The following is a 27,418-nucleotide window of genomic DNA, read 5'->3' as shown; positions in this document are numbered from 1 at the left end:
GGAGGTAATTTGGTGCGCTGGAGTGTCGGTGCGCGATAAAATAAATTTCCTGTGGGAAAAAAAAAATATTTATTGTTTTTATACTACAGTTTATCACATGTGTTGTGTTATGTATATGTGTGATGTATAGTATGACGTGTAAGTCTTGTAAAGTGAATTTTAATATTTTTTCATAACAAGGTATTATTAATAATTAGTTTTATTCGATTTATTGATCGTAATATTGCCTCTGGTAATTATTTAAATCGTAATTATTGTTAAATACATTGAGGATTCAAGTGTCGACGTGTAAAATGGCGTGGTTCGGTGATGGACTTTCTAGCTTATCTAATTTAAAAGGACAGATTACTAGTTTTACAAAGGAAGTCCTTTCTGACAGCATCGTCAATGATACTGGTATGTAAATTATTTAATTTAAAATTTATTTTATATATTTTATAATTATTTGTTTATATTTTCATTATCACAATAACGTTCTGTCAAAATATTGTACTGTAATACCGATTGATAAATCATATGGTGCACCGGGAAATTTAATTTTATGGTTTGATTTTATGGAATACATCAGAAATATAATTTTATGTATACTTGAGTTGGTTATTAATTTCCACTGTATTTTTATTTTTAGATGGAGAGTCAAAGCAGCTGGAAGAAGCTAATGTTAAGTGCGTTCAATTACAAGAGTTATTAAATTCAAGGGATGCTGAGGTAATTTCAAATTATTCATTTTTTAAATTTATTTTACCCACGAAATTTGAATTCAAGGTCGTACGGTTGCTTTTAGAATTATTGTATGAAAATTAATTGAAGTTGGTATATTAGTAGATTATAATCATAAAAAAATTTAATATAATTTTTTGAGATAGAGATAAAAATAATATTTAAAAATTAATATTCGAAATTGTAACCTGGAATCTGGGTTTCAATATAGGGGTCATCCATCTTTACATCTCAGTAAAAATATATCATGGGAAATATCTCAGTCACTAATATCTCAACATAAATTCTATAAAAAAAAATCCATGTGGGATTGCATGGGAAACCATAGGAATTCATATAGAAAAGTATGAATTTATATAAGAATTCACGTAGGAAACCATGGGTATCTGGATTCCCATATAAGAACCACATAGGCGACTGGTTTTCTGGATTTCCATGTAGGAAACCCACGTAGGAAACTGTGAGTATCTGTATGGATTTCTCTGTAGGAAATTGATATAAGAATTTGGGTTTCTGCATAAGTGATTTCTATAGAATCGGGGGTATGTGGATTTCTATGTCTATCGTCGATTGATACGCATATATGAATAAAAGAACAGATTAATATTCCTATAGGAAACCATATGGCAATCCATCCGAAAACGCCATGTGGAAACCCACATTTAAATTCACGCTGGATTTCCATATGGATTTTTTTGATAGGGAAAGTATCAACTTACATGACTATCAAACGCGAAATTGAGATATTTCACCTGATAGTTTTTGACTGAGACGTTATTTTTGAGATAAAATGAGGGGGAGTCCAACATAGGGAATTTCAAAATCCAAACAATAAATTTTTTAAGTTCAAGTTACGATTTTTAAAATTCAAATATTAATTTTTCCTGCATAGACGATAAATTTTAATATCTATTTTATAATTATTTACGTTTTGATTATAAATTAAAGAATTACTATTTAGAATGATATTTACTGATTACTTTATCGTTGTATTATTTGTCGTTTCTCAATTTATGTAGTAAATTTTTTTCCGTGTATAGAAAACCAGCGAAATTTGAGATTTCATTCATTTTTCTGGTTCTCTGTAGCGCTTAAAAAATTTAATTTGTTTTTTTTTCTTATCATAATTTACTATCATGCCGAATTTGATCGAATTTTCAAAAGTAATTTTAAAATCACTAGTACCTGAATGATTTAAGAATCGAAATTTTCAAGTTTTCTGGTTCGAAAACCAGCGAAAACTAATTTTTACTCTGTTTTAATTTCGTGGTATTAAAAATATGATCGTAAAGTAAAACTACTGGTTTTGTCTACCTGAAGATCGGAACGTTTTTGATGAGACAAAAATAAAGAACAAAACGAAAAGTAAAAAATCTACTGGATCTAAATTTTTGAAATGTCTCACATACGCGCTAGTATGTCAGCTGAAAATTGCAGGCCACTTCTAACTACCCCTTAAGCAGTGAAATTACATAAATTTTTCATTTTCGTTGCGCGAAAAACGTTCCGTTCTTCACGTACATCTGGTTTTGGAGACTTTAAATACCCGTTTTGTAAACGAATAATTTTGATAAGGTGATTTATATTATATGCAAAAAAATATCACAGATGTTTCTGTCATTTTTTAAGATACATTAATCACTATTACTATAGCAATAATATTTTTTGTACTGTTAATACATCGAAATAAAATATAAAGTGTGCAAAACCAGTGCCTTTAACCAAACAGGTTTGAAAAAATTTGGTTTTAAATAAAAGATGTTAATAAAAAAAAAAGCGGAAATTTTTCTTGCGCCAATAAATCCTTTTTTTTCTGTGTACCCAATTTTGAAACTCAGTAAGATCCAAATTTTGAAGAGTACATATATATTTTTTGTGTTTTCGCACTCTATAAAGTTTTTAATTTTTATTGACATCTTTAATTAAAAAGTTTTCTATTTAAAAATAATCGAAAATTCGTGAATCCTTGAATTTTGTTTTTTATAGTTAACAAAGTAAATTTTTTGAATGCACTGAGATTTGCATTAGTAAATTTATTTTAAAATATCTATGTCCTGATTGCTAACCATTGATTAATAAAATAAAAAAGTATCGAATGTCCCTTGGACATATGTTCCGATAAATTTTATTTCGATAACGAAGGTTAGTCAACTGGAAAATATCCTAGCAGATGTTGTATATCCCTTAATGATCGTCACTGAGTGTTAATCAAATATATCCTTATCATTTTATACATTAATCCTTTCATCATAATCACACTTATCTGTTGTAAAATATTAAATTTATACAAAGTAAAAATGAAATTCATTCGTTTTATAGTCAAAGTCTTTCTAGATTGATCGGCATAAATTTATATAACATTTACATGGAAATAGTAATTTTTTAAATTTTTATTTGTTGTTAAAAATTGTGGATTATGTATGTAAGTAACTGCTATAATAGGGTGTTGTAATTTTTGAGAAATTTGTTATCGAATTTCCGATTTTCTTTGTTAGTTGATAGGTCCCGAGTAAAAAAATTTCAGGTCAAAAAAATAATAAAATTTTTTCTCCGCTGAATACTAGCCGACAAAGGCCCAGCTGAACTCAAGGCCCGAAAGTCCCTGAAGATTAGGCCTAAAAATAGGCCGACTCAATTTATCGGCCAAATTTCAGCCCGCCAACTTTCAGCCTCTTCTAATAAAATTTTACTTCAGCCAAATTTAGTATTTTCGAGTACTGTTGGCCAAATATTTTTACACTAGACAGTGTAAGAAAAATTCTTACAAATTTTTTAGTGTACTTATTACGAAACTAAGGCGCCAAATTTGAAATTTTTATAAAAATTGAACTATCGTCAAGTTCTTAATGAATTTTTTAGTTTCTTTTTTTTCTGAACAGGGTAGAGGTACCGTTTTTGGCCACTTTAGGTCCGCAGTTTTGGACACTTGAAAACTTTAAATAAAATAATTTGTAAAATACGCAATGACAATTAATTTTATAAATGTATTCGAAATTACTTTTATCACACTTACAATGCAAGTTTTTTTTTTTGTATTTTTTGATTAATTAAAATAAAGTATTAAATCTCAAAAAATGGAGCAGTGGACAAATGCTACTTCTACCCTATGTACTTTCTAAAAATAATACTTTCTACGTACTCTCTCTCAGTGAATTCTTTCAATATAAACCTAAATTGGTATTAATTTAACATATCTATTTTTATATTTCATTGATATCAAAATTATATAAATATATGATAACCATATTCTTTGTAATAAAATTATCTGTAGTTTCGCTTACTCAACTGTCTCATGAACGTAATCCGACTACTTAATTGTGCTGAGTTTTATTTTATTTCATTTCATTATATTTTCTTTCTGCCAAACAACAAAAACTCATCCCCAGTATATTTAAAAATTTTCATTTTATTATTTAATTTTAAATAACCTGGGGAAATAAAAATTATCTCTTCGTTCCTGAACCAAATGAAATACTCAAAAGCTTCGGTTGTACAACGTCTGATCTATGACAGAGACAAAAAATAAGTGGTAAAGATAGATAATATATAAGAACGAATGAAAATACCTGGTGAAGAGGTAGTTGCGTTTTATCACAATACAAACTAGAGATAAACAAAGTAAATAGAGACGACGCATCGTACGTTCTTCCCTCCATATGTATAGTAAACCACCGGACTTCCTTTAAACTCTGCTTTAGAAAATTTATTCCGGCGTATCATATTTTTTATGTCGATTTCACTTTTTTAGGTACAAAAATACAATAAAAAAATTTTTTTATTACAGATCTCAGTTCTTCGAAGACAAAATTGCGAATTGCAAAAAGCTGTAGTTGAATCAAATGTACGAGCTCTTGAAACGGTAAGAATTTATATTTTTTAGGGGAAGGGGGGGGGGGGGCAAAACGGGATACTTAACAAAAAATTTAGTTTTTAGGGACATAAATATCGTAAATTGGCTTCATTTTGATTCTATTCGAAATAAATATAACGAATTTTAGACTGCCATCAGAAAAAAAATTTTTATTTTCTGCGGGCAAAATGGGATGCCCCAAAAAAAAGTAAATTTTTTTTTTTTTTCAAGTGAATAAAATTGATGTAATAACGTCTTTCTAAATTGATGTAAGTAATAAAATTTACGTGTTTCAGACGACGATACTCAATTTATTTATGATTATTGTGAATAATTTTAGAGATTTATCTTTCATTAACGATGAATCAGTTATATATCGTTATCGTTATTTATTATAAATTTTAATACTTATGTTAAAAATAATGTTAGTTAGTTTTCATTCCAAAGAAATTATTTTTATAAGAGAAATAATTAAAAATAGAATTTTAGAAAATTAACATAACTGTTAATAATGTGATATTATAGCACTAAAGTTATAAAATATTACAAAATTATGAAAGTTACAATGTAATAGTTAAAATTATGATGATTACCAACGTTACAGTTTTAGAGTTTTTATTAGTATTATTGTTGTTATTGTTCTTGAGTTAATTAAAGAAATAAATTTCTTAATTTGTGATACTTCATGAAAACAAATTTGTAGTACGATAAAATTTGTACATTTTTTTCATTTATACTTTTCGCAAAAATATAAAAATGTTTTTTTTTTAGCTTTTAATAGTGTAAAATGATACATGTCATTTTTGACCATTTTCGAAAGTTTTTCGAGAAAAAAAAATTTTGACGAAATTTTGAGGGTATTCCATTTTGCCGGCCTATCCCGTTTTGCCCCCCCCCCCTTCCCCTATATAAAGAAAAATAAATAAAAAATTTTAATGAAATGTTAATAGATAAATTTATTATTTATCTTTACATTTTTTTTATCTTATTCTTAAAATTTTTTATTTTTATTGTACAACAAATACTATTAATTATACATACAAATTCTAGGGATAGATCCTTACATTATATTGTGTTTAAATTCAACAAAAACCGAAGGTTATTTTATGATCTTTTTAGTTTCTCCATAATATATTTTCTTTTATTTATATATACACATACATTCATATATTTGTATATTTTTCCAACTATAATATTCTATGCATATGCGTAACTAATGATACAATAATAATAATTACACATCATACACTTGTGTGGATGTACATTAAATAAACAATAATAACTTACAATTAATGAGTTATAACTATAACAGTAAATATGAAGTGAGAAAGGTATAAAAAAAAAATTTATCAATAGACAAATGTACCGTACCGGTTATATATTTTATTTTTTATCGTATCTACGATCAACAAAGGATTGGTCAACAGAACTCCAATGCCATCGATGTCTCTCGATCTATTGAAAAAGGTCAACAGAAAGCATCAGGCTATTCTCTAATAATGTCTCTTCCGTTTCCTGTCAATCCATGTCACAAATTTTACCCAAATAATCAGACACACACGCTGGGTTTAACCCTTGACTTAACTCACATCTGCAATGTTGGGATATTCATAAATTATTTTATTTCATTGATACACACACGGAAAAAAATAATTTCTTGGCGCGAAAAAAATTTTGCGTTAAAAAATGATAAAAAAAATTTTCTTAGGGCGAGTAAAAATTTTTGGCGCCAAAACGACCTTTTTTCCTGCACTTTAAAAAATTAACGGAGTAAACGCGGAGTAAATCCATTGAAGTGGACGACTTTATTTAAATCGTTTATTTGAGAAACCCCATATATAAGTCAAGAAAACAAAATTTTTCAGGAAACACAAAAAACACTTTTTTGGAAAAACTTGACATTAAAATAAATAATTGAATACAATAATGTTAGCGTCTCTGAAAAAGATTCCAACAAGAAAAATTTAATTTTTTAACTGAAACTACTTAAAAAAATTATTTAAAGTTGATTGACTTATGGGGTTGCTCAACCAAACGGAAAAAAAAGTTATAAAATCATTGTTTTTTTAAATGTTTCCACTCAAATCATTTATTACACTGATAAAATAAAGTATCAAATATGTATTTGAACTCTGAAATCCAGAAATTACAAAAAATTATAATTAATTTAAATATTTTAATTAGTCATATAACAGTCAACAATAAAACAACATTTGAAATTAATTTCCCAAAAAAAGCGCGAATTTTAAATAAAAAAAAAAAAAAATTATTTCTGTAAAACTAAAACTGCATATATTTATTTGAGTCATTGACTTATGGGGTTTCTTAATTAAATGAAATTGCTGTCACTCCGTTAATTTTTTTTAAAACGTTGAATTGATGCATATTTTGATTTATTTCTATGGAGGGACATCCAAAGAACCCAAAAATTCAAAATAACCCAATTTCGTAAAAAACATGACTTATGGGGTTTTTCAAATAAACGATTCAATTCATAGTGCGAAAAATTTCTTTGGAAAAATTAAAAATCTCTTAGGGCAAGTAAAAATTTTTGGCGCCAAGACGACCTTTTTTTCTGCACTTTAAAAAATTAACGGAGTAAACGCGGAGTAAATCCGTTGGAGCCGACGACTGTATTTATTTAATCCCCTCGGAGTGAAATTCATTCCTGAAAAGAGTTCATTTAAATATTAAAACTCAATCGGAGTGAATTCGGATTTAAATAAAATCCAGATCACGCCCTAATCACTCCCTGAAAAAAAAACTCCCTATTGACTCCGTATGCGAAGTGTTTTTTTAAAACTCCAGAACTCCGAGTGACGGAGTGAATTAAAAATCCGTAATCACTCCGAATTCACTCTCAATTTTTCACAGTATATGTACATACTATACCCAATATCTATTTAAAAAACTTCTCTATTTATACCAGCATAAAAACTAAAAACAAATTTTTATTAAATCTATTTTATTGATTGATAATTTTATTAACAATAAATCTATTAATAATCAATTAACTTCCAGATTAATAAACTTTTTCCCTCTTTTTTTTATGAAATTGTTTATTTCATCAATTATTTCATATAAATTGCTATTGATATTTACATCAATGTAATTAACAGCAAAAGGGTGAGACGAAAAAAATGTATTAAAGGATTTACCCTCGATACGTAATTTCACCAAAATATATCAATATATCAAATTCATCAATTTTTCCACTTAATTAACAATATCCAGTTAACTAATCTACTTGATATATAACATTTTATTTAGTACACGTATACATTCGAGGTATACTTACATATCTTCATATAATTGGTCGTCCTATCGAGTCTTGACAGGTCAGTTAAACATTATTATGCTCGCAATATTTTTTCTTCATTTTTTTATCAGTATAATAATATAAATATCGCTAAGAAGGACAATGTTCGAGTATATTCGAAATTATCGATGAGTAATTAAATATGTATGTCATACAAATTCATAATTTATATACATATATTTTTGTTATCATTTTTTAACCAATTACCTTTATGATATTTTTAATTACTCCTATAATTATTTTGTGTTCAGTAAATATACATATACATTTATGAATATATATACATGATTATGTAATTTGAATGCTGCTTCTGCAATATTAAAATTTATAATATTTAATTTAAATAAAAAAATTTTATTATTTTCTTACAATTTAAAAAAATAAAATTCAGTCCTACCGTGCGAGTTTTATTCTCATCACCTGTGCCCGCAGAATTTTTAACATGAGGGCTGATAAAATTGTCCGGCTTTTAATGCTCTTGACGCGTACAAATTAAACAAGGATCAACAGTTAGAAAAAAAAAAAAAAAAAAATGAGTGAATGCTTAGTTGCATTATTCATGAAATTCTCTGTATACTTCTTACTTAGATTATTAATTACCTTTTAATTTTATTAATTATTTTAATTAATACATATCAATAATTGCTGCTTAATATTTAAACTTAAAAATTACTATTAATTTCTTTCTATTTTTAGATAAAAAAATTAATTTTTTATAATAATCATTAATCTCTAAAATTTTATTACTCTGTTGTGATAATAATAGTCGACCCACCTTGAAGATATTATTCACTATCAGAGAATTATTGCGTTATTTTTCCTCCTACTTCCTCGATTCTTATTAACGTTGATAGTAAATATGTTTAAAAAGTTTCGAAACATATATATAAACATATGTATCACTACATTTTTAAATTTACTTCATTCATTAATAATTTTTTTACTCCAATATTTTTTCAACCCAATAGCAATATAAATTTTTTAAAATTTTTTTCATGGCGGTAAAATTTTTTCAAATGGTTCCTTATACAAATTTGTCTTACAGGTAGTCGTGGGGTTGAATTTTATTATTATTATTACAATTCTAAGCTCCTCCTTTTTTCCTCTGCCTCCACTACTTTTCACGAAATTATTTCCTTCTTTTCGGTTTCTTCATACCCAACACTGGTATATATACACATAAATATATGTCCATATACAAGTATTACATTAGTAATGGTAATAGTATAAAGATAATGGTAACCACCACCGTTATACTTTTTGGTCTATACGTGCTGGATACATATACAGTCGTGGGGCACGCGTCCATCACCTTACACTAGACCACTGTGCCGTGTGTGGTAATATGGTGTGCATATTATATGCCCGACAGCCTGCGGGTAAACTCTTGGAGCACAGTCGTGTCTCATCGCTTGGAAGGTGTAACACGTGTCTACCTTACGTTCAAATTTTCTCCACTTTATTCAAATCATAAAATTGTAAATTACTTTTTTAATTCATTTATTTACATAACAATCAGTAAATTCACGTGTACATCATATTCATAAATTAATTAAGAGTGCAATTTTAAATTTACTCCAACTCCAACTTGAGGTAATTTTTTTTTTTAATTAATTTTTTAAACTATTGATTTTTTTTACGAAAAATACATATGTATTTTTATTTAAATAAACAATAGTGCGGAAATGAAAGTTATTTATTCAAACAATACATCAATAGGAAATGAATAATGATGTTATTGGAAATAATTATTATTGGAAGGAAGTTTATTAATTTTCTATTTATTTTTTACAATTGATACATACATATATTTATTATATTATTATTAGTGGATAATATAATAACGTTATTATTACAGTAGAGAATACATTGTTGATCTGTATTTTAATGACTTGCGAAAAAATATATATGATTGAAACGGAAACAGGCATATAGTCATGCTGATATGTGTACACAATTCTTTAGCTATTACTGTATGCATTACTCTCTGTGTTGTATAGATGTAAATAAAACCGATTTGTGACGTTAAAAATACCTTGAATTGTACAATATATATCACATGACAGTATCAGCGATAGGTACAATTGTTAAAAGTTTTTTTAAAAATATTTTAACAAAATAAATTACGATGACACACTTTAACAATACCTCATATTTCCGTTATACGAAAATAATAAATATTAAAATTACTACCGAGAAGTTTATTATTTTTATGATAATACATATTTCGGTATTGCCATGAGTATACAGAAATTTTTTAAATATTTTTACTACCACAAAAGACGCCGGTTTATCATAAATGCACCGCTGCATTTTCTTATCTTAATCAACGATTAAAATACACACGATAATCAACATCGAGGACAATATTCATTTTTTTTTGTCGCTAAATATTTATTACTAATAATTAAAATATTAATTATTAGTATTTAAATTAAATAACCATAATAAAATGACCCACTTTAAAATAATTTACATTATACCTTGATTTATTTTATATATATTTATAGATATATATGTATATGAATAGTTAGAAAATCTAATTAAATTGATCCTTGTACTTCGAACTCTTAATGTATTGGCATATGTCAAGCTGATGTCTCGTCCTCGACTTTCTCGTGTAAACTCGCGTTATTTAAACAAGTATCGAAGAAACCTGCAATTTAAAAAAAAAAATTAAATATTGAATATTAAATTTGTCATATTTGTTATAGAGTTTATGGATAGCTATGAATTTCCATAAATATTTCATACCGCCCTTTTCATTTTTTTTTTTTCCACTTATAGTATCCGTTATTGTTATACAATTTTTTCCGGTTATATAACAATGATACTATTGTAAAACGCTGACATAAATTTATGTGCACCTGATTTTAAAATTTTTATTGTAAATTAATATAAAAAATATACACAATTTAAATCCCTGAAAAAAATATTTATTTAATGCCTTTAAAAAATTTTGCCATAAAACTTAGCCTATGCCTTTTTTATTTGCAGTCACAGAATACAAAGTCTGTAATTTTTTTTTTACTATTTAACGCTGTGAAAAATAAACTAATTTTATAGCCTCTTTTTATTTTTCTAAAATGACGTTGCAAAAATATTTAATGCCTCTTTTAATGCCATTAGAATTAATTTAGCAAAACATTTGTTTTCTCTTTAAAATACATTTACAAAACTTATATATTTTTTTACACGGTTTAGTAATACAGTAAATGGGTAAAAAATATATATATATGTATATAATATATAAAACAAACAGTTTAAGTTTTACTTTAAGTAAAAGAGATGGTTTTAAAAAGATAATAAAAAAGTATATTTATATAAATATATATATTTATAGAAAAAAGTAAATATGACACATTAGTCAAAAGTGCATATGCTCACTTTCATCGGTCCTTGGTTAAACTATTGTGCAATAGTGCAAAATGCCGCTTGCACAATTAACGTAGCAACAAGTAATTCGCACAAACGATGTATATATATTTATATGTACATATACATGCGTGAGGACGGTGCAAATAGTTTGTGGGACACGATTAGGTTTAACGTTATACGTAACGAGCAATTCTTATCGTGTGGCCATTTATTTAACGTATGTTCGATCAACTTTCCACGGCGTTACACCTAGACCCCACAATAAACCGTCTCATAACATCGCTCTACATTATTGAATATCGATAGACTCATATATTTACCGATACACATACATATACATATATTAATATATATTTTATTGTTTTTCATTGATATAAACCTTTTTATTAGATATCGTACCAAAGATCAAAACTCGGCGATAATTCCTGATTATTTTCCACCTACTTCTATTAAAATTTTTTTTATTTACAATATTTACATGAGAATTTTATTATTTATTTTTTAATTATCGAGTGATGTGAATAATAAATTTAAATTTCATTATTAATTCAAATAATTTAAGTTTTGTTAAAAGTATTTTTAACATAAGAGTTGAAGTATTCAAAAAGGTGACGCACTCGCGGGCTTATCTTCCAGAATGCTGACGACGTTTTTTTTCTTAGTAAAGCAAAATGATCAGAAAGAAAAAAATGTGTCGCTTTACAGTAGTCATTTTTTTATTATTTTATTTATTTACTTTTTTTTTAATATACGGTTACCATTATTATGACTGTTACTTAAAATTTAAGATAATTGAGTTATTAAATTAAATTTAAAATTTTGTACCTATGTTTATATATGGATTTTATTTATATTTATTTTATTCCGAGGTCAGTATTGACGGAATATAACGATGCGGGTTACAATATCGCGTGTCTTCGAACGTTGAAAATCGTCTCGATTACTTGTTATCGCTATGTAGTATACATACATATACATATACATAAACATATACATATAAATTTATATATACATATATATAGCAAAGGCTACTGTGTAACTCATAACGTAACAAAAATTATTCAATTTTCTAAAATAATATTTTTTGCAATAAATTATTTCCGTTAATTTGCTTTACATTTTTTTTAATATTAAAAAAAAATATAAACTATTTTTTTTGTCTCCATAAATATCAACGCAGCTGTTAATATTTACTTAAGAACAATATGAGTTCATGCTGGAACGTTCGTTATTCCTGATATCTGGAGTCTGACGTTTTATCGCGACCTCTTTCTTACATTAGTCCTTTTTTTTATTATTCTTCAAAAGTTCTTGCAATTATTTACTCTTCGAGTCTTAACAAAAAAATTAAAAAACCAAAAATTACAGCTTGCAAATAATAAATTTTTTTATTTATTCTCAAAAGTATTTCCGGTAAGGAAATAAAATAATTAAAAAAATTAATCCCCAACACTTGGTCTTCAATATCTAAGTATAAAATATATTTTAATTCATCTATCATATATCAACATTTACTTTTATTCATGAACACCTGTTTCATTATATATATATATATATATATATATATATATATATATATATATATATATATATATATATATATATATATATATATATATATATATAGAGTACATAATTTTGATACTGAATTTATCTATAGTACGTACTAATGTATTACAACAATGTCCAATAAATTTAAATTCATAAAAAATGAATACTCAGGAAAAAAAACGAACTTATTCATATGAATAAAATTTAAAAATATTTAAAATTTTAAAAATTGATGCACGTTATTATTATTATACTTACTATCAATTTTTTTTATCACTAGATAAATTACTTTTACCGCGCTATTTGAGTTCGATAGTGCCACAGCAATGCCACTTCCTTTCCCACGTTCACTATCGGTGACTTATTACCCGTGCTCATCAGTACACAAGTGTGATAGGAGTTTTTTATATTTTTTTATTTAAATAAAAAAAAATATTTTCTATTGTTCGCTGTAGTTCACCTATATAACAAAAATATATAAATCTAATTGTATAGAAGAATAATAAATTTTTATTATATTTATATACATATATATAAAAGACGGAATATTATATATTTATGGAATACCTTTAAGAGACAATCAACGTCGGGTTATTTATTGCTATTATTATATATTTTGTCACGGTATGAAAGTCAAACGAGCTATTATTCCTTGACCTGACCTAACGAAACCCCCTTTCATATTCATTAGCGTTGCCACGTCTTGTTGGACCAACCAGATACCCAGAGACATAGGCTAGGGTTCTTTTTATTACTTAAAATATTTTTTTCCCGGCTGAAATTAAACCCAAGAGTAGAATAGACGAAAAAAAACTAAGTCTATATTTAACAAACAGATAAATGAATACACTGTAAAAAGAGCGGTGTTAAAAATGGACTCGTTGTAACTCCGCCCAGTGTAAAAATGAAATTACACCGGTGTAGGAGGAGTAATACAACGGTGTTAAAAATACCGGTGTTAAAGCGGGGTAACCGGTGTAAAATCGGAGTAAAAGCGGGGTAACAGGTGTAAAAGTGGAGTAATGCCAGTGTAAAAGCGGGGTAAATTGCGTCCACTTGGAGTAGTAATTTTAAAGATTATAAAACACAAAAAATGTCAGTTCTTTATGAAAATGAATAAAAAATATCATTTATTAACTAGTATAGTGATCGAGTAAGTAAAAATATTCACAAAGTAAAATATTTTAACACCGGTAAAAAATATCTACACCGGTGGCGGCGTTATTTTAACACCGGTCTAGAATATTTACACCGGTGGCGGCGTTATTTTAACACCGGTACAGAATATTTGCACCGATGGCGCTGTTATTTTTACACCGCTTTCGGGGGTAAATTTAACACCAATAATTTTAACACCTACACCGCTTGGACTTACCCCGGTGATTTTTTACAGTGTATAAAATGAAACAGAAACAAGACAGGATGCGAGATGCTGACATTGGCCAGTGTTCCTAAAAATGATTATCATAAACAGGCCTTTTTATTTAGTTTTTTTGTGTTACCTACACTAAAAAATCGGGAGTGATTACGAATTTTATTTAAATTTTAAAAAAATTACTCCGTATACGGAGTAAATGAGGACTTTGTCTTTTCAGCGGAAAAATTTCGGAGGGATCTGGATTTTATTTAAATTCACATTCCAATTTGGAGTTTTAATATTAACATTTCACTCCGGGGGAACTAAATAAATAAACAGGCATCCGCTCCGAAAATTTTTTTCATTTCCTTTTTAAATTTTTTTTAAACTTCTCATTAAACGAAATTTTTATTAATTTTGCAGTAATTAAATAATTGAATAATTATTAATTTATTTCGTGCAATTAATAAATTATTATACTTTATCATTCTTATCGCTTACCTAGAACAAACTAAAACGATATACTACCAAATGACTTTAATAAAAGGTGTTTATATTTAAGTACACATATTTAATATATTGATTTTAAAAAAAAATTATAAAACGTCATAACCCATTAAAATTAAATTACGCAGACATTTAACTGTAGAAAAAAATTTTTTGATTTATAGAAATTAATAAAATTTATATCAAGTAAAAACAAATAAATATTAAAAATATGTACTACTGTTATTAAAATGCGCTTTAATTTGATAAATTTACGATATAATTATGAATTAAAAAAAAAATTGAAATTTTCTACAAAAAATAATTTTAAAAATTTCCCGCTCATAAATAAAAAATTTTGAATCCATAAAAGTTAGTGATTTTATTGCAGCAAAATATATTCTCAAACATTAATCTTAACTCGTTTTCATCAAGATATTTATCAATAAAAAATCGTCCAATCCGGGATAATAAGACGATTTGCCCAGCACTAGGACTTTATAATATCGGCTGGGTTACATTAATTTGCATTTCGATGAGTGTCACTTAAATATATACGATAAAAAAATAAACCCAGCGACAAAGGAAATAAAAAAATATCCTAATTTTTATCATGACTCACAAATATTGGTGATCCGACTTCCTTTTTAAATCGATTTGTATCTCTAAATCGTCTGACTTTTAAAAACCTTTTTCTTTTTATTTTTTTCGCTCGGGTTGTAATGTCTATACATAATGCATTGTCCTTTTTTTTTAATCTTGGACTTTTTGATACACTTCCACTCATTGACATGCTTACAAATTCTTTTTTATTTTAAATTAACAAAAAAAAATATATATATATATTAGACTGATTCAAAAAAATCGACTAATTTTTTTTTTCTTCATTATATCGAAAATATTGTTGGGAATGACGTAAAAAAAATACTGTGAAAGTTTGAGCTCTTAATATTAATATTAACAACTGCCGCATCGCCATTTTCTATTTCCCATTTAAATAACATGGGAAAATTTATTTTTTAAGCTTTGGAATTTTGTAGCTCTCGGTGGGACCAATACTTTTATATGTTCAAGACATAATCTTATGGGAAATTTGACGCTCTACAAAAAAGGTCTCTTATAATTTTTCGATATTTTTATTTCTTCAAAAGTTATTCGAAGTTAAAGTTAGATTGACGATAAATTTCTACATTTTTTAAATTTTTTGACACAACCATCAACTTTATCGGAAAATTTTACAGAACATTTTTTGTAGAGCATTTTATTTCCTACAACTTATCTTAGAGAAAATTATCGATATTTCTCAAAAGTCGTATGTTATTTGCAATTAACTGGAAATTTTCTAAAATAATCTAAATTTTGTTGCTTAAAATTAATTATATTAAATTTTCAGTTAATTGCGAATAACTTACGACTTGTGAGAAATTTTAAAAATTTTCTCTGAGATAAGTTGTAGGAAATAAAAGGCTCTACAAAAAATGTCCAGTAAAATTTTCCGATAAAGTTGATGGTTGCGTCAGAAAATTTAAAAAATGTAGAAATTTATCGTCAATCTAACTTTAACTTTGAATAACTTTTAAAGAAATTAAAATATCGAAAAATTATAAGAGACCTTTTTTGTAGAGCGTCAAATTTCCCACAAGAATATGTCTTGAATATTTAAAAGTATTGGTCCCACCGAGAGCTACAAAACTCCAAAGCTTAAAAAATAAATTTTCCCATGTTATTTAAACGGGAAATACAAAATTGCAATGGGCAGTTGTTAATATTAATATTAAGAGCTCAAATTTTCACAGTATTTTTTTTCGTCACTTCCAACAATATTTTCGATATAATGAAGAAAAAAAAAATTAGTCGATTTTTTTGAATCAGTCATATATATATTGTAAAATTAATCGCAATTTTTCTATACTTTTATTCATTAATTTTTGAACACAGGTCTTTTTTCTCGCGACCCAAAACTAAAGGCATATAATTTTTTTTATTGCATAATAAATTTTTCTTTCTTTTATTGTATGACCCTGTACGTTGCCGGATAGAAACGCTTTAAGTGCATTGTTCATGACACGAGATTATTATGCAAAAAAGTAAAGGATGACAATAATAATTGTGATTTTATTGTATTTGTTAACATTAACACATTGTAATTATTATTGTAATAACATTAAACAATTCTGATTGTGTATTTTCTTGTTCTTTTATTTATTTTTTTATTTTTTTTATATATATTTTAGCAAGATGTCAGCGCAGATGAAGGCGGAGGATTTTTTTGGGATCCACCAGCGAGCAATCGTGAGGTCAAAAGCAATCAAAATCAAGTACGTGAACTACAGGATAAAATTGATGAAGCCACCGTGAGAATTCGTGAATTAGAAGAAGAAGTTGAAAAATACAGAAATAAATCGATTGATAAACTCGATGATGTTGCGGATGGTCATCAAAAAGCTGAAATTTTACGGGCTAAACAGGATATTGTTAATCGTATTATACAAATTGGTGAAAAGGTAATTTAAATTTTGAATTTTAAATTAATTAACTTATTTTAAATAGGTGGTTATTTTAAATAACATGAACTAGTCGTTTATAATTTCAAATTTTTATAATTATTCTAAATTATTTTAATTTATCATCCAGTTTATTACGTTCTAAAGTTCTAGTACATAATTTTAAATAATGACAAGTATAACAAAAATTTGTATTTTTTAAATAATTTTATTATTATTAATTATTTAATTAAAAATATTATCGATAAATTTTAGGTATCTAGTTTCAAAACCGGTCGTATCAAAAAAAACTATAGAGTTTTAAATAAATTCTTACTCTATTTGTTGAGTACTTGCATATTCTGCAGGATTTATTACAAAATGTCATTTAATTCCCATATATTTATTTCAAAGTTTACGTATTTTTTCAAAACGATGAATCTATCGAGCAGCAGAATTCAAAATCGGCCGAAATTTGCATTTTACTCAAACCCGGATGTAAATTAATTTTTTTTTGTTAACAGCTGCAATAAAAATCGGCTGGAAAAGAAATATATTTTATTTTTACTCAGTTATCTGATACTTAAAATTTCCCGGGTCAGAAAATAAATTTGAATTTGACTTTTTTGACTTAAATGGATACGAAGTAATTCAAGTTTGTCAAAATCGAATGAGTTTTTCATCCATTTTTGACTTACTTCTGTGTAACTTGACCTCCTTGGTATCCATTTAAGTCAAAAAAAGTCAAATTTCACTTGGTTTTGGCTTAGCTGACTTGAATTTAACTCAAAAAATTCAAGTTTGTTATTTTTTCGAGTCGATTCTATGGAAAATTTCATGCCCGCGATTTTAAAAAAATGACTAAAAATTATAAAATTATTTAATGTAAAAATTTGAACTTTGTTTAAAAAAATAATCAGATTTTCAAACAAAACTATAAATTAGAGTGTCAATTAAATGGCACTACATCTCCTGTAATATTTTATAATGACATATATTCAAGTTGATTATCACACAAATATCAAAAAATGTAATTTGTGTATACGTATATAATATGATATCTGTGTGTTTTTGAAACGTACGCAGGGTCGAGAAGCGGAAAGGAACATGAAGAAACAGCATTTAGATGAATCAACGTTCGTTAATGATTTTCGAGCAGCAATATCGAAACTTGATTCTCACGAGCAAATCCATTTAATACGTTGTGCACTCCATGCATTGGAGCTTGACAATGGAAACGAATTAAAAGACAATGATGATGAAAAAAAAAATACACTCAAGAAACGTTATTATTCTCAACGTTATCACGACGAGTCTACTAACGGAGTTCACAATCGCGAGGTTGATTTACTTGATAAAATAAATAAATTACAAGAGGAAAACAAAAATTTGACTGCCAGTATTGAAGAGTTGGATCAGCAGCATTCGCAATCAATCGGTAGGTTTTTAAAAATAATAAAAATATTTTATAAATTAAATTTTAAATAATTTAAATAAATTTTATTTCCCAGAAAAAGTACTGAGTATCAAAGAAGAACTTGAAAAAAAACACAAAAGTCTTCAGGCAGCTTACGAATCACTTTACGTTGATTACAATTCATGTCAAGATAAATTAAATAAATTAGAATCGGAATTTCCAAATAATAATTCAACAATAAATGATTTTACGTCAAATAAATTTTCATCAGAGGATAAAAATATTCAAACAAAATTAATCAGTGATGAGGAAAAAAATATTAATAATGAATCAACTCAAACTGATGATAATAATCATATTAATTTTGATATATTAATAAAACGTGTCAATGATATTATAAAAGATTATAATATAAAACAAGATGATGAGGATGAAACGATATTCGAGACAGTGGCTAAGCATTATGTGGAAGCGTCATGGAAAAAAGATACTCTTGAACGTCAGATGACAGAGCTAACACATGAACTTGAGCAGACAAATCAAATAAGAGATAATTTACAAATGGAATGTGATGAATTGCAGCATCATGTTGAGTCATTAGAAATGGAAATTCAACACGTAAAATCAAATTTACCATCTATACCTGAAGAAAGCGAAGAAAAAGTCGGTATGCTTGAAGCTGAAAATGAATCCATGTCACAAGAAATAAAACGTTTGGAAGCTGAGTGCGATTTACTTAATCACAAAAACTCCGAATTAATCACGGCAATGAGTAATGTCGAGGGTTCCCTGAGAAATCAAGAAAATTTAGAGGCTGAAGTCCGTAATACTAAACAGCAACTGGTGATAGCGCAGCAGCAGCTGGCGGGTGCATCTAAAAATGTCGAGAACAATGAAAATATGATGGAAGATCTTAGTCGCCGACTGCACGCTGCCCTGGACGAAAATAATGAGCTGAGAAATAAAAATGACGCGATGGAGACCAGGGAGAGACAAATGCAAGAGCAGCTGATTATGTACGAGGGCAAGTGCAAGAGTTTGGATGAAAATATTGAACTTATTGAAGAGCTTAAGCTGGACATTAATAATGTTAGGAAAGAGTTGAAGCACTCGCTGGATAATAACAAGCGATTGGAGAGTGAATTGACGATTGTACATGAGGCTAAAGGAGAAATAGAGCGGGATATTTTGGCGCTGTCTCAAGAAAAGGAACAATTGGAGATGGAGATGGTGGCGCTGAAAAATAATGGGAGGATTGATGAGGACAGTAATTTAATTAGAGAATTACGCGAGCAACTGGATCAAGCCAATCATGAGAAAAATGATTTGGAGTATGATTTAATGAATATGAGAAAAGAATTGGATGCTGCGTTGAGTCAAGCTGCTGCTTCTGAAAACGAATGCCATAAATTGGATGATGAGATTAAAAAATTGTGCGAAGATAATAAGAATGCTTATAACCAATTGACTATTGCCACTGAAGATTCTAAGGAGAGATTGGAGCTTTTGTCGCGAGAGTTAAATTCATTGCAGCAGGAACACATATTTTTGCAAGAGGAAGCAAGAGCTGATAAAGCTGAGCTGGATGAATTGAAAATAAAATTTGAAAAATGCGAGCTACAGTCGCGGGAATTTGAAATTAAACTACAGGAATCTAGAGCTGAGTGTCAAGAATTCAAAAATTTGTGTGAAAATTTACAATCAAGGGGAAAAATAGCTGATGAATTGGAGAAAGAAATTTCTAGGCTTGAAGCTGTTGAAGAAAAATTGAAGGAAAGTGACGAAAAATACACAGAGATGGAAGAAAAATATATGAAACTTAAAAATGTTAATGAAGAATTGATTGTTTATGAAGAAAAATATCTTGAGCTTGAAGAAAAATTAAAGAGAATCGAGGAAAATAAATCAAAGGAGGATGTAGACAAGTGTCATCAGCTTGAGGAAGATTTGATGGTACTTTTGAACGAGAAACAAAAATTAATAGAGGATAAAAAAGTTATTTCAGATATTTGTGCGAGTAAAACTGCTGAGTTGGAATCATTGATAGTAGAGAGAAATGAATTGATGGAACAGTTGGCTACACGTTCACAAGAACTACAATCCTCGATTGATAAATCGCGGGAAGCTGCGGACATGGCACGTGAAACGATTGAAAATCTGTCTGAAATAGTCAACGATAAGGACAAAGAAATAGCGTCGATTAAGTCATCGCAGGCCTCTGATGTTGAGAAGAAAGTTTATGAGAATGAAAATATTTTGACTTCGTTGAAAGCTGAGCGCGACGAACTTATTAAACTCGTACAAGTTAAACACAATGAAAGTTTACAGTACCACGCTGAAATAAAACGCATGACTCAATTGTTTAATGAACAGGCTACTGCATTACAAACATCCGTTGCGGAACGTGAGTCTTATGAGAAGTTGGTAAAAGATAAGGAAGCTGAAGTACTGTGGGCACAAAATGAACTTAAAGTAGTACGTCAACGATTGAAAAATCTTGAAGAGTCAACGAATTACGGTGAAATTTGTAATGTTGTTGAGCATTCATCTAAATTAGCTCAACTATCGATGCTAATTGAAAAATCTAATGCCCTTGAAGCGGCTCTTGTACAAGAGCAGGCCAGCAATCGAATGTTACAAAATCAATTAACTGAAAGCCAACAGCGGGAAAACTCGGCAGCACGTGAATTGGAGAGACTGAGATCGCATTTAATGGAAATTGAAGAAAATCACACTGAGGAAATGCTGATACTTGAACAGAGTAAAAAAGAAATGGAAAATAAGTTATTGCAAGCTGAAGAACAATTGAAAAATAGCTCGAATGTTTATACTTCAGCTAATATTAGGGCTAATCAACAGGTTGAAACTCTTCAACAGCAAGTGGCGCTTGTTGCTCAGCAAAGAGATGAAATACAAAATAAATTGTCGGCTGCTGAGGATAAAGTTCAATCTCAAACGGCGGCGCTTACTAATTTACAAATTGTCCTTGAACAATTCCAAAGAGGTGATTTTTTATTTTTACAAACTTAAATGATTTTGAAGTTGGCAGACAGTTGACAATTTTCGGATTTTTTTTTTCAACAAGTCAATTACAAAAAAAAAAAAACTAAAAATATGCACATGTAGAAAATTTAAAAAACTAAAGCCGCAATTTTCCAAAATATATATTTTTTTATAATTTATCGCTTTGAAAATAATCCAAAAATTATCAGACGTCGACTAACTTAAGTATCGTGTCCCTAAAGTTAGTGGACAATCAAAAATTTTCAATTTTTTTTTCAGCAAATTAATTTCGAAAAAAAAAAAAAACTTAAAATATGCACATGTAAAAAATTAAAAAAACTAAAGGTGCAATTTTTCAAAATATTTTTTTTTTTATAATATATCGTTTTGCAAAGAATCTAAAAATTATCAGACGTCGACTAATTTAAATATCGTGTCCCTAAAGTTAGTAGACAGTCAAAAATTTTCGAATTTTTTTTACAGCAAATAAATTTCGAAAAAAAAAAAAAAACTTAAAATATGCACATGTAGAAAATTAAAAAAACTAAAGCCGCAATTTTTCAAAATATTTTTTTCTTGTAATTTATATTTTTTTAAAAAATCCAAAAATTGTTAGACGTCTGCTAACTTCAGTATCATTTATTTTTTTAAATTAATTAAAATCGTTCGTGTGCATGTGTGTGCTAATTAAATATTATTTTTTGACTTTAGATAAAGAAAGTGACATAAGAAATGCGACAGACAGAATTCGTCATCAATTGAATGATTCATTTAAAAAACAAGATGAATTAAATGAAGAGATTAAATTATTAAAGGTTTGTTTACTTAATTTACATTGTTTTAAATTGTAATCATTTTTTATACCAGATGATTAATTACTATATCTACAAGTTAACATACAGATTAAAGGAAATATCACTATGATTAATGTTATTAAGATTAAATTCTTTCGTTTGTCTCAATGTCAAATACATAAACAATATCAAGATATTAATATTCATTATTTTTTAAATTAATCATCTTGTAATTACAACTTATAAATTTTATATTAATTATGTAATTAAATAATTTATTTTATAGAATCAATTGACAGAAGCGAGAGAATGTTTACAAGCCGCTTCTCGATTGAGCGAACAGTTGGATAAAAAAACTGAAAGAATACAAGAACTAAATGATGAAGGTATTTGTTAATTGTACATTAATAATTAATTATCTTCAATTTCTTTCTATTTAAATATTTATACTTTTTAATACAAAAAATACTGCGTCACTAATTCCAAAAGGTCTTACATTTTTATAGGCCCTTGTAGCTTTAGGATCTTCCTAGAGCTGAAAGGTCATATAATTTTTTTATTTTTATTACCAATCGTTTCGGAAACTATTTTTAAAATTCAAAGTTGAAAAAAAACTTTGAAAGTTACGACAAAATTCAAGTCATTCGCTCTTTACCCGTGTAAAAAAAATTCGTTCCAAAAGATTCCAAAAAAGTTCGACATGTAAAACTTCTAAACTTGGTACGGATTAGAACTTCGAGTCGAACTTTTTTTGAAATTTTGTAATTTTGATAGTAAAAAAAAAAAGTTTATCTATGAATTTATACGAGCGAATTTTGAGTAAAAAAAAAAAAGTTTTTAAAACATTTTTTAGAACGTATTTTTACTACACTTTACCCTCGTTCCGAAAAAGTTCCCATTAGAAACCAACAGCTCCATAAAAATAAAAAAACGTTCGTCAAAAGTTCAAAATTGGAGGTTTAGAAATGACATATTTTTACTCAAAATTCGCTCATATAAGGTCAGATAAAATCTTTTTTTTTACTATCAAAATTACAAAAGTTCCACTTGAAATTCTAATCTGTCTCAAGTTTAGAAATTCCACGTCGAATTTGTTAGAATTTTTTGGGAACGAATTTTTTTTACACGGATAGGAATTCAAAATTTTCTTTTCTCGCATCCGGGGAGGAAAATAATATACACTCCTTGGGCAGTAAATAAGAAAGCCTCAGATCACATGTTTCAGCTTTTCTTCAAAGTTCGGCTTTGCCTCGGCCAACAATTACGTGTGATCTAAGACATTTCTTACTTTACTTCCCTAGGTATGTAATATACTATTCAATCTTTGGCTTTTAAATGAATTCCAAACAATTGGCAATGAAAAAAAAAATCAACGCCCTTTTGGAACTAGTAACGCGATATATAACGCATGCATTTAACTCACTATCAATACTGACATCAATTAATTTTGACAATAGAAAAAAAAATTGCATGGTAATACTAAAAATTTCACGCTATCTCTAATGCTTTTAGCTATTTCTTCTCTTATAATTACATAAGTATTTAATTAATTAATTAATTAGATAATTTATTTTATTGTAATTTAAGGATAATGAATTATTAGATTATGAGTAATGAATTTATTTATATTTAATAGAATTGTGACTAATTATAATAGAGCAAATGCACAATAAATCTGGTGTCTTAGTCAAATATCAGCTGGTAATTCTGGGATTGTTAGAAACTCAGGATTCTTGCTGGTATCTGGTTAAGTACTAGAACGTCGCCTTTGCACACTAAATCGTATTCACGCATTATTCATTTAATTTTGGTGTTGGTTTTTTTTACCAAACTTTTTTTATTTTTTTTTTTAAATAATTATTATTGTTAACAAAAAAAAATGTTTAATTAAATATTTTAATCCGACTTCATTATCATCAGCGATTAAAAAAATATTTTATAAGTATAAATAATAATTAATTATCATAAATATTTAAATTGGTATCAGGGAATTGTTATTAATTTTATTTTTAATTAAATTTAGCTAGAATTTGTGTGCTGTTTTCTTTTATCAAAGTTAATAATTTACATTAAATTTTTATCTGACGAGGACGTTCTAGTATTTTATTTAATTAATAAAATAATTTTAACTACAGAAATTATTGAATTAAATTTGAATATAAATATAAAATTTTACCACTAGAACTTCCTTTATAAAAAATAATTTTAAAAAATAAATATATTTTTCTAACATATTTAAATATTATAGAAGAATTTATATATATTTATATATTTGGTAGCGATAGTGTAAGTAATCTCATTTGGTAACTGTGAGTCGGTTCATTACAGTTTCTCATATTACCTCGTGGGATTTCCTACCCGCTACTATTATCCTTCAAATTAAATTTTATAAAATTTATTAATTAATTTTGCTATCAATTATCGTCATTAATATTTTTTTAATCACCAGTATTTTATTTTACCCAACTTATAATTTAAATATATTCGTAGTTGATTACAGTTAAATTTATAATTCATAATTCAAATTGTTCTTTTTTTTTTGTAACGCATATTAATAATTAAATAATTAGCATGATAGCTCAATAGAAATGGCATGATAGATCAAAGGAATGCCGCATGATTGTATGAACATAGTTGTGAGTATTACATCAGGTACTGGTTATATTAATTGAGCGCCAGTGCTTGTGTTATACTTACATTTATGTTTTCTTTAGTCATCATCAAATCTACAAACTTGGATGAAAAATTTAGTGCACATTTTTATGCATCAATAGGTATCCCAATAATTATTATTATTATTTTAATTATTAATTACTTAATACTTTTACAATAAAATATTTTTTTTTTAATTGACATTTGTTAAAAAATTTTTAAATTTATTTATTACAGTTTCTAAATTAAATGAACTTGTTAATACTGCGGAACAAAGAATTAAAGAAGCTAAAGAAAGTGGCGCAGGAAAAGTTGATAAGTAAGTCGTGATATTAATAATTAGTACATTACACACCGAGGGAGGAAAGTCATAAGAAATTTCTTTGTTATAAATTGAAAATGGAAATTTTTTTGCAGCGAGAAAAAGTTTCTAGACAAGAAATTTTTTTCTAGTCCTAAGAAAAATTTGTTTTCATTTCATAATGAAAAATTTTTCGTGCCAAGAAATTTTTTTCTCTGTATTTTTCACATGATCTGTATCTGAAAGTTTAAATTTTTGACTTTATAAGTTTGTGGGAAGAGAGGCTGCGCTAATTTTCCCATTTGCGTTCTCATAAGAGAAAAAAACGATTTTCTTCCCACTATACAGGGCGGGAATTTAAACTTTCGGTGTAGGTATGGTGAAAAATAGTACATTGTGTGACGAGGATGAAACAAAACCATTTCAGACCAGGGTGAAGTTAGTAGACATCACCCGCAGGTGGAAATCGTGTTTCATCTTGAGTTACTCACGAGATTTTTCATGATTACCTGCATTGGAAAAGTTTCAGTGTCAGCAGCCAGTCAGAAACAAGTTAATTTAAGGCCGACCATTAGCGTGAGCGTAAATTGTCATTTGAAATTTATAATTAAGCAGAAACTATAAATACTAATTATTATTGACACTAATTTTTATAAAACTTAGGGCCAGTTTTTCAAACCGAGTTTATTTTTATCCAGGTTTTAATCATTGCTGGTATATCTTTATATTATTAATATATAGATATACTAGTAATATTAATTAAAACCCTGATAAAAATAAACTCGGTTTGAAAAACTGGCCCTTAATCACAGTCAGAACTGTCATTTACGTAAATAAAATTAATGCTCTGAAATTACCATTAAAAAAATGACAAATATCAGAGATTAAATTGCGAAATCCTTCAGTCAGCGGGCAGAAATTTTATTTGTTTGTTCCCTCGAGACAAGACAAGTTTGTTTCTGCCCACTGACTGAAAGCATTCACAATGTACGCGTCTGCTAATATTAATTCGCGGCATCGGACTGAAATTTGCATCTATCTACTGGCTGCAGAGACCCTAAAACTCAAGTTTCGATGCTGGTATCATGAAAAATAATGAATTATTAGCAATAATAATAAATGATTTGTTTATTTTGCCTAGAAATCTTGTTAAAAATTTGCTTCTTGGATTCATATCAGCATCAGCGCCTGACAAACCATCGGTGTTAAGAGTAATGGCAACGGTTTTAGATTTCAATGAAACTGAGCGTGATAAATCTGGTCTCAATAATTCAAGTGCACATGGTGGCTGGTTCTCGGGACTATTGCACAGCGGAAACCCTACAAAAGTAATTTATTCAAATTGTTATTTAATTTAAATTTATACTGTAACAATAAATTTAAACTGACACTTACTATTTATCTTTCAGGATCAAGAGGCATCTCTATCTGCTGCATTTGTTAGATTTCTGGAAAGCGAATCCAAGCCAATGTCTTCTGTCCCAGCTCTGCCAATTTCCAACACGGTAATTAATTAATTAAATGATTAATTAGTTGTTATAATTAATAAATAATTTATTTTTGTAGCCTATAACTCGACCAGGACACAGTAGACAGCACTCAACATCATCAACTCATTCCGGTGGTCTCTTGCTGTCCAATATGACACTTCCATCTTTTCCAGATTTCGTAGCACCCAGAAATACTGGGTCGATATTAAAAGAAGTTTTGAAAGACAGTTGATATTAATTATCATTTATCATTTATTATTATTAATTAATTAATTGTAAATAATTATTGATTATCATTTCAAGTCTCGGAAATTTTAGTACTGCTCTAGAATTCAATTTAAAAAATTAAAAAAAAATTATAGCCTTGAATTATCTTCCATAAAATTATGACACTGAAGTTAGCAGACGTCTGATAATTTTTTGATTTTTTTTAAAACGATTAATAAAAAAAAAAATATTTTAAAAAATTGCACCTATAGTTTTTTCAATTTTCTACATGTGCATATTTTTAGTTTATTTTTTTTTGTAATTGATTTGGTGAATAAAAAATCTAAAAATTTTTTATTGTCTATTAACTTCAGGATCATAAATTATTGCTGCTTTATATTAATAATTTA

At 27.5% G+C, this 27,418-nt stretch overlaps 1 protein-coding gene and 2 long non-coding RNA genes across 3 annotated transcripts; 2 read left to right on the top strand and 1 right to left on the bottom strand.

The window, feature by feature from the left end:
* Positions 1-100: 100 nt before the first annotated feature.
* Positions 101-27,404, top strand: LOC130678556 (thyroid receptor-interacting protein 11-like). The gene is made up of 12 exons (XM_057485835.1): positions 101-396; positions 629-708; positions 4,505-4,579; positions 16,896-17,165; positions 18,231-18,582; positions 18,656-21,565; positions 22,276-22,379; positions 22,645-22,744; positions 25,248-25,329; positions 26,453-26,639; positions 26,721-26,816; positions 26,878-27,404. The coding sequence occupies exons 1-12, from the start codon at positions 294-296 to the stop codon at positions 27,031-27,033; spliced, it is 4,515 nt and encodes a 1,504-aa protein (XP_057341818.1). The 5' UTR covers positions 101-293; the 3' UTR covers positions 27,034-27,404.
* On the bottom strand, positions 5,632-9,226 carry LOC130678557 (uncharacterized). Its single transcript, XR_008991841.1, has 3 exons — positions 8,287-9,226; positions 7,869-8,199; positions 5,632-6,161 (listed from the first exon to the last, which is right to left on the bottom strand). It is a non-coding gene; the product is annotated as an uncharacterized LOC130678557 (long non-coding RNA).
* LOC130678558 (uncharacterized) lies at positions 9,264-10,162 on the top strand. Its single transcript, XR_008991842.1, has 2 exons — positions 9,264-9,482; positions 9,568-10,162. It is a non-coding gene; the product is annotated as an uncharacterized LOC130678558 (long non-coding RNA).
* Positions 27,405-27,418: the final 14 nt, after the last annotated feature.

The sequence above is a fragment of the Microplitis mediator genome, chromosome 2 (assembly GCF_029852145.1).
Source record: "Microplitis mediator isolate UGA2020A chromosome 2, iyMicMedi2.1, whole genome shotgun sequence".
Lineage (NCBI taxonomy): Eukaryota > Metazoa > Arthropoda > Insecta > Hymenoptera > Braconidae > Microplitis > Microplitis mediator.
The sequence above is the reverse complement of the archived record's forward strand: the minus strand, read 5'-3'. Positions and strand labels throughout refer to the sequence as shown.